This window comes from Lathyrus oleraceus, chromosome 5 (assembly GCF_024323335.1).
Source record: "Lathyrus oleraceus cultivar Zhongwan6 chromosome 5, CAAS_Psat_ZW6_1.0, whole genome shotgun sequence".
In the NCBI taxonomy this organism is placed as follows: domain Eukaryota; kingdom Viridiplantae; phylum Streptophyta; class Magnoliopsida; order Fabales; family Fabaceae; genus Lathyrus; species Lathyrus oleraceus.
The window spans coordinates 426,440,314-426,452,132 of record NC_066583.1 but is presented as its reverse complement, the minus strand read 5'-3'; the positions used below and the strand labels follow the sequence as shown (position 1 = coordinate 426,452,132).

Below are 11,819 nucleotides of genomic sequence, written 5' to 3'. Positions count from 1 at the left end.
ACTAAGAAAAGAAGAAATGGAAATCCAATGTTACTTCAGCTAGCCCCATAGCTCGTACAGCACAAAGAGATTCCTCAAGTGAAAGACATTATGTATGAAAAGTTCATAACTGAGGAACACATCAAGGGTTTGCAAAAGAAAGACCAACCAAGATGTCAGACAAGATGTCTCAACATCTTACTCAGGATTATGAATTGTCTCATGAGTATTGTGTCACAAAGGGAAGGTTGATGCTCAGGCTTGAGGGCCTCCAAATTTTGAATAACCTACAGTGGCTTGGAAGAATAAGCTAAATAAGAATAGTCATTATGACTCAAGTATACCTATTAGAATTTCTTCTCATATGTTTAAAGTTGTGTTTAACCAAAAAAATGATAGTGTGTTTGGTAAAACTGAAATTAAAGTTACTCTTAATATCTTGAAGTCCAGTTGCGGGCTATTTGACAAGAAATTTGTTCCAGATATTGCTCTCCACAATATTCCACATGTTGAAAAATATTATCTAGCTGCTGGTGGAATTATGATTAATGTACCTCACATGTATGAGCCTATGAAGAATCATCATCTCATTCAGTTGTATTTTGGTGAAGACACCTAAGAAACCAATATGGGAATTCATAATGACAATAATGTTGTGACATACATCATGTATGGTGTCTTTTGATGATCATGAAGATGTTGAGGTTGATACCCTTGTTTCTAATGATGGTGTTGTTAATAACCTTGATCATGTTGTAAAAGATATGGAGATATTGTGTGAAGATATGACAAGAATGAAAGCTTACTTATGGCTTGTGCTTCTAACAACGAGGTGCATGTAGATGATATGACTCCCCTCAATGATGAAGATGGTGATCCCATGGGTATTGATATGGCGCAAGTTGTTACTATCTTGTCAGGAAACATTATGTTGTCTACTAACGAAGATGGAAGTCTTTGTGATGCTAAAAAAATTGATTGTCTTGGAGCTATCAGATTGCTACCAAGAATGGCATGTATTCTGATGTTCAAACTCCATCAGATGGATCTGTAAAGTGCCTCTCTCAATAGGTACTTGAATGTGGAAGTTGAAGACATTTTCTTGCCAACATAATGAGGAACATCATGGAGAATAATATGACTAACAACATTCACAATCGTGTTAATAACTTTGTCATTACTGATGAGGGTTTTATCCATATGAACAATAAAGTTCGTGATGGGTATGAACCAGTCAATGAAGGTGGTACTATGAATGATGATCTTTGTAACATGTCTCTCCTTTATGAGTATATTGTTCTAAAGTGGAAGTATCTAGCCCTTGATGGGGTGTTGTCAAAAGAAGCTTTGACCCTTAAAGGGGATGTTTAGCTACTAGAGGGAGTCATTACTAGGGGTGTGTCATACAACATGGGAGAATGTTGTTCATCAGATGTAGTCTGACTTTGAGTTAAGCATTGTAGAAGGTGTAAGTTGCCTTCTTGGTTTTCAAGTGAAGAATTACTTATGTGGTTCTTAAGGTACATATGCTGATAGAAGTTGCACTAAATAGTTGTGTAACAAAAAATGATCAATGATTTCATCAAAAAGAGTAATGAAGATGTCAACCAGGATGTATCACACAACATGTGTGACAAGTTGGTAACTAAATTTCCAACTCAGAGGAAGGATGGGCAAGATGTTCTTGATAACTATGAAGAAGCTAGAATGCTAAAATAAGAGACAGATGCTGAAGCAAATTCCTTGGTCATTATGTTCAATATACAGAAAAGGCTAGATAGCAAAGAGTTTCTCACAATGTTGAAGAGGATGTGTTTGTATCACATAAGGATAGGCCTTGAAAGGAAGTTGTCATAAGAAGTTGTAACAGTTGAAGAAGTGGTATAGTTGCTACAGGAAGTCCGTGTGACAGACAAGGAGAACCTCATGATAAGTTACACTGATAATGATGATAGGAAGGGTACATATGATGGATGATTCCCTATTGTCAACAGTATAATATCTAGATCAACAAGGAGCAAAACAGCGTAACATTATCTTCTTATGAAGCTAAATACACTACTACATAGAGCAGTGGTAAGAAATTTATCTAGATGAATCAAATGATGAAGGAGTATAATGTGGGAAAAGATGTCATGACATTGGTCTAGAACATTTTCGCTAAAGCTTTGAATTAAAATCAATGTGAAGAACTAAGGGGTGCCCTTGGTATTTACATTTGTGAGAATAAATAGTTTTAAATACTAGGGAGGTGTGCATGCGAGTCTCTCTCTCTCTCTCTCTCTCTCTCTCTCTCTCTCTCTCTATATATATATATATATATATATATATATATATATATATATATTACACATGAAATAATGCATAATTCACTTGTTTCTAATTCTCTAACAAGGGAATCTCTATCATGAAAGCTATTGGAAGGTTCCATGAGGATGAAGAAAGGAAGAACAAGGGAATTGGTTCCACTTCTTCTGCAAATGATAGGAATTCTCTTGGTGGATCATCTTTTGAAGCATATATAACTACCAAGAATTTTGCTACCAAGATGAAGGTTGTGAAGAAGAAACATGTTCAAAAACATGATTCTCACTCAGAGGTTGATGAAGATCGGGTTACTTACATGACCTGCAGAGGATGGATAGATGAATAAGTCTGAAGGATGTTATTTTAGGAGTTTCTGTTCACTTCATTTTGGCCCTTGAATTTGGGCATTTATTTTAGTTCTGTTTTGGATTTGTAAAGGCTCTATAGCCTCTTTAAACTTATGTACAATAACAAATCTAATGTTTATGCATCCTTGATGTTGTTCTGGTTGTTCTACTCATGTTTTTGGTTGTGTATGTGCTAACGTACTAACCTATGAATGAATGACAAATTATGGCAAAAAGGGGGAGTAGTATGGTGTTGCTGAGGCAACATATATTCGTTTAGTATTGACCATCTGGGTGTAAGTATTAATGATGTGCTCACATGTTAGAGCATCGGGCAAGACTTTTGGCCTTTTTGGAGTGAGCTTTTGTGTTAGTAATATTTTGCATATCCTTATATTAACTACTAAATGTTTGTGTTATGCATGACTAAGTATGTGAATGATTGCATGCTGAAATTGTTAGTTGGTGGGATTGCATGCTACTAACTATGAGTTGAATGAGTTTCATGCATTACTAAGTTGTGAATGATTGTATGTATATTTGATTGAATTTAGAGCATTATTTTATATGGCATATGTGATGAATTCTACTAATTTTGCACTCCTGTGCTCAACTCGTATGAATATTGTTGTTGATGAAATTGTATGCTCTGATAGTCTTTTGTTGAATGTCACTTGTTTTGGTTGAATGAGTGTTATCTATCTTAAAGATTTATTTTGCCACAATTTATCAAAGGGGAGAGATTATTATTCATTTTGGATTGGCTGCATTTTACAAAACAATAACATGGAGAAGTGTTCAAGTTTTCCAAGATGCTTCAAGATGTTTTTCTGGTGCATAAGGGATATATGTTGGATGTGATGTCAAGCATGTGGGTACGACATTTGGGTCTCGCTCAACATGCCAGATTGTTGCATTTTGGAACGAATTTTCTGTTGAAGATTCAGTTAGATTTTATTGCTTTTATTTAGCAATATGATTATATGATTTGTTGGATAGTTGTGAAGATCAAATCAGATTTAAATGTGATTTAAATTTGAATTTGAATTAAACCAAATCATATCTTTTTGTTAGAGATATTTATGAAACCAGTCTTATCCAACATATTGTGCAAAGATTCTAGCCGAAATTAAATCAGAGATCCAAGGAGAAAAGTCTAGAATACTTTTGCTATATAAGGAGCTCAAAACCTACATTATAAAGCAGGAAATACATTGAAGATCTTTAGAGTGCTAGGGTTTTATTTTTTGAGTCCTTATTATTGTTGTATGTACACCACACTATGTTTTAGTAACTTGGAACAGTTGTAGGTTTATCTAGTTGAGTTGAAATATTCAACATTGATTATTGAGGTGTAATCTCCAATCACGGGTTGTGTGATTCAGAAGAAAGTGAGAGGGTTCTCATATTTAGGGGGAGACATAAATAGATAGTCATTGGGTAGTTTTAGGAAGAGGCATTGAATAACATAGGGTTTGTTGTTGCTTGTAAGACTAATTATAATAAGCTACTAATAGTGAATTTCCTTTCTTGGGTTGGAAGTCAACCCTTCAGGCGTAGGTGTTGTTGCATCGAACTAGGTTACCAATTATTATGTTGATTATTTATTTTCTCCTCCATTATCTTGTACAATTGAATCTGTATTAATTGTGTGAATTCTGGTTTAACTTGTTGAACTAGTTGTCTAGGACATCATGTCCGGCATATGTCCCTTGAAGAACAAAATTTCACCTACAACAAAAGTGTGTTCAAAAAGCACAAGAAGTACTTGATTGATCCCACTAACAACTAAAAACAATAAAAGATACAAAAATACACCTAAAATATGAAAAGATACAACAAAACCATTAAAAGAGTCAACCCATCAAAAGATAGTACAAAGCAGCCAAAAAGCTAACCATTGTAACTAAAACTACACCTCAACAGGGAAAATCTACCTAGCACAACCAAGTTAGACCTGGCACCCCCATATATTTTGATAATGCCAAAAATACCCCTCTCATATTTTACCTTACTCAAATCCTTGCAAAATTTTCTCTCAGACGCAAAAAATTTGGTAGTGATACAAAATTTGATGAGTTTTTATCAGATTATTTAGAATATTCTATGTGTATTAATTGTTTATCAAAAATTTCAAAAAATCGGGTATACAAAAATCTACCTAGCACAACCAAGTTGGACCTGGCACCCCCATATATTTTGATAATGCCAAAAATACCCCTCTCATATTTTACCTTACTCAAATCCTTGCAAAATTTTCTCTCAGACACAAAAGATTTGGTAGTGATACAAAATTTGATATGTGTTTTTATCAGATTATTTAGAATATTCTATGTGTATTAATTGTTTATCAAAAATTTCAAAAAATCAGATATACAAAAATTTCCCCCATCCCTAAAAATTTGGTAGTGTTATTTCTATGTTGATGTGATTGTATTGATACTTTTGTGGAGTTATGATTGCATCGAAGCTTTTGTATGGTATATAATGATTCAAAACTTGTATAAATATGTCTCATATGTTATTAACAAAAACATTTTGCAATGTCTCAATATTGGCATCTCGCATTTGTTTACTTCAACAACGTGTATCCTCCTATTAAATTTAGGGTCACAAAGGAACACCCCTTTTGATGTTCAGAAATCCAAATTAGTTAATCTTTTCTGTTACCTAGAAAAACTGAATGGTGGTTAAGATCGAGTATCAATCACCATCAATTAATACTAAAGGGGAGATTAATTCGTTAAGTTTAAGATTAAATAAAGGATTGAGATCTAAGAGTTATATGGAGCATGTTTCACTGATACGAAACAAAGGGTTCAATCGAGGTGGATGCAACATTTACAAGCTCTACTGACGATATTCAGCAAATGGTGAAACGTTCTAAATCATCTATCAATGGTTAAGTTATGTCCATTTTATGTAATGTTCTGTTATGTTATGTTATGTTCATGTTAAGTTATGTCCATCCCGTAGTAATGTAATATTATTTTTCATGTAATGCAATGTTAAGATAAAGTGTCAATAAAATATAAATATTCAGTACAAACCTAAAATAATGTGAGAGACAATAAATAATGATCAAACAAATAAAACCTACAATGTTCCACAAAGAGCAGTGTGTGTTGTCTGCGATAACCCGACATAGACGCCATCATTTGCGTTTATCAAACTCATGAGGTTATCATAAAGAATCGTTATCATATGCACTCGTTGTTGGTCAATCATACCAGGTGGAGGTGGTGGCTCATAGTCTGAATGACCTCCATCATGTGAAGGTTCAGCATCATCTGCAGGTAGGACATGTGGGATGATGTGATGGTGTGATACTCTAAAGTACCACTATAAATAACCATATAGACATTGTCCAGGAAAAGACATATTTACTGCATTTTCTCTAATAGCAATGACATTGCTCACAATGTTATATCCAAATCATCTACCAATGCCCCAGTTGACACAACAGGAACTTGTCTATGAGTGTCCTAAACATAGTCAAACTAGTGCAGACACCTCTCAGGTAAATATGCGGCCATAGAACTCTCCCATCGCAGATAACCTGAAAAAAAAGGCAGTGTCATCGACCTCCCGATACACTTTATGTTCTACATAAGGCGTCCATATGAAATCCTCCATAGTAGAGTGTCGATTATCTGCCTGTACTTCAGAAGACCGCATGAATAAGATTGACTAAAGCTTCAACTGGTGGCCAGTGGAGAGCCAACTCTGATAGGACCACGATATTTTTTTTAATTTAGAAAAAATCGATAAAAATACAACCAAAATTTGGGTTTATACAAGATATTTCTAAATTATTTGTGTAAAACTATAAATTTGGTATCGATAAATTATAAAAAAAACTAATAAAAGAAAGCATTTTTTTCTAAATAGTTGGTATCCTATCAAAGTACTCCCTCCGTTCCTTTTTAAATGTCAATTTCTTGATAAATTTTTATTTTCTTTTTAATTATCACTTGCAAAGTTCAAGATAGTATTAAATGCACTTTTGTCAAAATTACTCCTATGTAATTACTGCATAGAGAAAAAAAATGAATGTAATATATAATTAAGGATATTATAGGTAAAATGAAAATTATTGTTTAAAAAGTAATAATAAACATTAACATTTTTTATATGTGTAAAAAAATAAAAAAAAAATTATACTTAAAAAAGAACGGAGAGAGGATTCGATAAAAATGCATAAATTGAATGAAAAATGCTACTCGTAAAAAAACGCATTTCTAGCAAATCTTTGGTAGAAAACATTGTTATTTTGTAAAAATAAAATTGACTTTTGTTTAACTTTAGGGGTATTATGGTCGAATCAAGAGGTTTTATGGTCAGGTCCAACTTGGGAGTGCCCTTTAGATTCTTCCTCAGCAGGGAAACAAGAGAACAAAGACTCTCAAAAGAGATACCAGTATCACCAACCACTTCTAGAATTAAAATCAAAACCTTCAATCTACTGTTGTTAAGGTAGATGATAGGATTCTTAAATCAATTCTTAAAAAAGATTCAAGAGTTCCCAACCATCTATCTATCTAAAAACCATTTCAAAATTAAAATAAATAAATAAAATAATAATAATTTTGTTCGTTACTTCTTTCAGTGCCTCTACTTCTCATAATCTTAAAACAGCATGGTATTCATATTTTGTCAATAATGATTTGTTGTAGGGTCCTCCAAAAACAATCCATCTTGCTGCTTCTATATTAAGTTGCATGTCATGGTCATGATTCTCCGTTTGCAGCATCTGTTCCTCCACCTCCTTTGTATCCGTACACCTTGTTTTGTTTCTGTTTCAATCTCGGACATCTGATCTACCCAACCACAGCCACACCAACAAGCACAAATATATCACTCATACCACCTCTATCACCAATATCATTTATTAATTTAAAATATATATATTCTGAATTTTGAGAGAACTGAATGAAATTGACATAGTTATTCCAAATTTCACCTAATTCGATGGTCAGCATGAGAGACCCAACAAGAGGATCCTGAATATACTCCTGATTACGGATTGCAGCTGTAACTTTTTTTTTTCATTTTCAATTCTCTTTAAAGCCATGTTTATTTTGCCACAAAAAACAATTTTGTATCGACTCCATATAAAACACAGAATAAGTGATAATTTAAACCTTAATACAACAATTTTCATTTATATTTTGTCTTGTCACATACATTTTATTTAGACACATGAGAGGTGCGTCAAAAAACATGAACATGAATAATATAGATTACCATTCCAAAAATACATTAACTTAGCAATACAATAGCTAAAATTAACTGCGCACCTTGACATATTATAAAGAGTAAAACGCCAGAATGTGAATCCAACACAGCAAAATTGGGGTGTAAATATATCGATTCTAGAGTAAATGCATTCGTTCCACGTAAGGGTGGAGCAACCATTGACTAAGAGGCTCCCCGCAGCTTACAAAACAACCTGAATTTCCATTTTCAGTGAAAAAAGGGAAGCTGAATACATGCAACAATTCATGCACTGACTGTCTAACAAGAGAAGAACCTGTGACCCTGCTCCTTCGGCCCCATCCAGTCACGATATCTATCCGGCTAGGGCTAACCCCAGATATCAGCATCTGTTTGCGAAACCAAGCTAGTGTCCTAGACAATGCTGTTACCGCTGTTCCATCTGACATGACATGAAGATTAATAAGCCAGTAACAACAGCTTTTCTCCTTCACAGCATCTGGATATACATTTCTTTGCGCAGCCACTTCCCAAACCGAACCGGCCTCCTCCTTGAGCCCAGATTTGTGAAGAAAATCCACCACTGCATCTACAAGCCCTCGTTTTCCCTCTCTATCCTCTGAATGCATCAGGTCCAAGAATTTGCTTGCATGATCCCTCACATTTTGACCATCGGGCCCTGCTGCTGGCATTGACTGTAAAAATGCATGAGCAGGATGGCCACTGACTTCCATTAGCTCACAACAAAATCCCATATCATACTGTGATTGTGCATCTGTACAACAGCTGAGAAGCAAAGTATATGTCTGCAAAGAAGGCCTTAGGCCGAGAGCTACCATGCTCTGGAGAAGATTATACGCATCTGGCAATCGATGCACCCTAAGAAATGCACTGAGAAGTGAATTGCAAGTTGGTACATTCGGAAGCAGACCAGCTCTGAGCATTGCTCCGTACCATTCCCAAGCCTTCTCAACATTACCAGCCTTTCCCCATAAGTCTACCAGAAGACCATAAACAGGTTCGTCTGGAACCCAATTCCTCTGCTTCATCTCAACAAAGACTGCTTCTGCTTCCTCAAGATACCCACAGTGACCAAGCACCTCCATAACAATGCTATATGTAACTTTGTCAGGTTTAAATCCTGCATTCTGCATGTCACGATATAGTTTCAATGCTGTCTCATAATTCCTTGCCTTTGCTTGCAAAGCAATCATGATATTGTAGGTGACAATATTAGGAACACAACCCTGATCAACCATTTCACAAAATAGTCTGTCAGCAGCAGCTAAATTACCAGATTTTCCCAAACAGTTAATCATTACACTGTAAGTAAACGTGTCAGGAGAAAGGCCAACTTGTTGCATTCTCTCATACATGGACATGGCCACATCAAGAAATCCAGCTTTTGCATGGATATCGATAAGCGTACAGTAAGTGACACGATCAGGCTCACACCGCTTCTCCTGCATTTGTTTGAAGACACTCAGTGCTTCCTTTAGGTAGTTTGCACGGCCATAACTGTGAATTAGACGATTATATGTTACAACATTAGGCTGACATCCATCCTTGACCATCTGTTCCAGCAATTTGTTTATTGCACCAAACTCTCTTGCACGCCCCAGAATACCAACCATGGTGGTGTAAGTATGCCCATCATGCCGGAAGTCCGGTTGTTGCTTTAACCAGTAAAAGAAATTTAGAGCAACTGAATGGTCTTCAAGTTGCTTTAGGACTTGATTACCTTGATATGCATCTACCAAAAAATTCAGGTCATAAAGAGCCTCCTCTGTAGCAGGACCCCACTTTAACTGTTGCAGTATATCTTTAACGACTTCCACACCACGTCGGCCTGTCTTTGTATAATGGGGTTTTGTTGAAGCAATTCCTGCTGATGTCTTCAGATCCCTGTGGTGTTTATTGAAGCTTTCGTTGAAAGAACCCAACATCTGTGAGTTTGAAGTTGGCCTGCTGGAATCAAATTTTGTGACAAATCGATTTGAATATGAATATGTTCTCGTCCTCTGTGGTGGTAAGGGTCTGCTGTCATGATTATTGAAAGGAACATTGGGAGCTACTTCTGACTTGTCGGTTATTGAAGAAGCAACATGCTTAAAACCTTTACTTATCTTTGACTTATCACCTTTCCCCTTTGAACCATGATAACTACTTGTATTGTTTGATGGCCCCGGTTGAGTAGAAACAGGTGGTTTGGGATGAACACCGGTAAAGTCCTCCTTTCTAAATTGTTTGACATTGGAAGATTTGATGTTGCGAATGGCAGAGATGGGTTCAACCATACAATTTTTAGAGTAGCTTAGTATCCCCATCCCGTCTGATAAAGGAAGCTTACTATGAACTAAATCAGAAATGAAATTGACAGCCGCAATACCAGCCCGATAAAACTGATCACTATCAAGAGGCGGTGAGTGTGCAACATGATTTTGAAAATCATCAACCACACAAGCATATTTTACAGAGTCTGATTTACTTGATGGGGGCGAAGTAGAGCTAACTTGTTGTACACTGCCAGCAGCCTGAACCTTGTGAGAACCTGTTCCACTTGCCGGGTTTCCTTCTACTTGAGATGGAGTATTGGCTACTATGTAGGCTGGGTTTGGCGCAAGTAAACCTTCTTTCTTCCTATGCTGTCTTATTGACACACATGTTTCGTCCTCGTGGCACGTGCATGAATTGGCATCTGGTGCATTACATCTTGTACCACCAAGGAAGAAGCTCCTAGCAGTGCTAGAAAGGGTATTGATTGGCTTTGATCGTAACATATTCTGCTTAGAAAATCAGAAAAATGAACTGAAATAGGCGAGTGACATTAACTGAAAGATACAAGCATTATAGCAACAATATAGAGTTGTCTGAAACATGTTGAAACAGTAGACGTAAAACAAATTCTAGACATTGGTACCCTAGATCATAAGGATTATAATGAGTTGAAAATAAATAAGAAAATTTTGGCGCAAACGCATCTCATCCGGAAAGCTACAAGGAGCAAGTATAATAATAAAACAGAGCAAAACATGAAACTGTCGATGTATCATGACTTAGTTGGTTTTGGAAGTTGGATTAAAAATTGATAACCCTTTGTAGAGTGCAAATGAAGAGAGAGGGAGTAGAAAATAATAAAACGAAATAGAAGCAATGTAGGTTGTGAAATAGAGATGAATAAGAAGGAATGAAGAAAGATACCTGCATCGTTCAGTAGGTTTGTGGAAGCATAGAAGGATCGAGAGGGTGGCGGCTGGTTTGAGTTTAGAGAGACTCTTTCCAAATAATTTGGGGGTTTGCAATAGCAGCTAACCCTCACTCACTTTTCTCTCTCTTTTATTATTACATTATTATTTTTGTATGTTTTTATTACAGGATGCGTGTCATCAACTTGGGCCTCACGTATACTTTTTCCTTAACGTAGTGTTTGGTTCGATGGAAACTAGAAGGATCATACTTTTTCCCATCGTTTGCTTCCTTTTTTTTAATGCACCAACCAAAACTTCAAATCCGTGCTTCAAGATAAAAAATATATATATTTACAAATATTGGATTTAAATGGAAATTTTTACAAAAATAACCCACTTTTTTAAGAAAATTTCCAAAATATCATTGGTTTCAAAAAAATTCTCAAACTACCTCACTTTTAGGAGGAGGAGTCAATTGAATTGGAGACTTCTCTTAAAATTTGAATGGAGGTGTCAATTGGATTGGTTAGGGCAGGTGCCCTAGCCAATCCAATTGGCGCCCCTGTGTAGGGCTTAAGAGGAGGCGTCAATTCAATTGTAGACTCCTCCTAAAATGCAATTTTTGTGTTATAAATAGATGCGTTGTGTGAGTAATTGTTCCACATCTCATACAATCATTTGGCAATCATGTTTAGTGTTCGTCGCCGATACGGTAAGGTGATTTATGCGAGAGACAAACCTCAGATGTTGATGTTGTTCTGGAACATCACTACGTTAGATC

At 35.8% G+C, this 11,819-nt stretch overlaps 1 protein-coding gene across 1 annotated transcript; it reads right to left on the bottom strand.

Moving 5' to 3' along the window:
• Positions 1-7,764: 7,764 nt before the first annotated feature.
• LOC127085206 (pentatricopeptide repeat-containing protein At1g74750) lies at positions 7,765-11,215 on the bottom strand. Its single transcript, XM_051025754.1, has 2 exons — positions 11,052-11,215; positions 7,765-10,633 (listed from the first exon to the last, which is right to left on the bottom strand). Exons 1-2 carry the CDS (start codon positions 11,055-11,057, stop codon positions 8,009-8,011), a joined length of 2,631 nt encoding a protein of 876 aa, XP_050881711.1. The 5' UTR covers positions 11,058-11,215; the 3' UTR covers positions 7,765-8,008.
• Between the last annotated feature and the right edge of the window lie 604 nt (positions 11,216-11,819).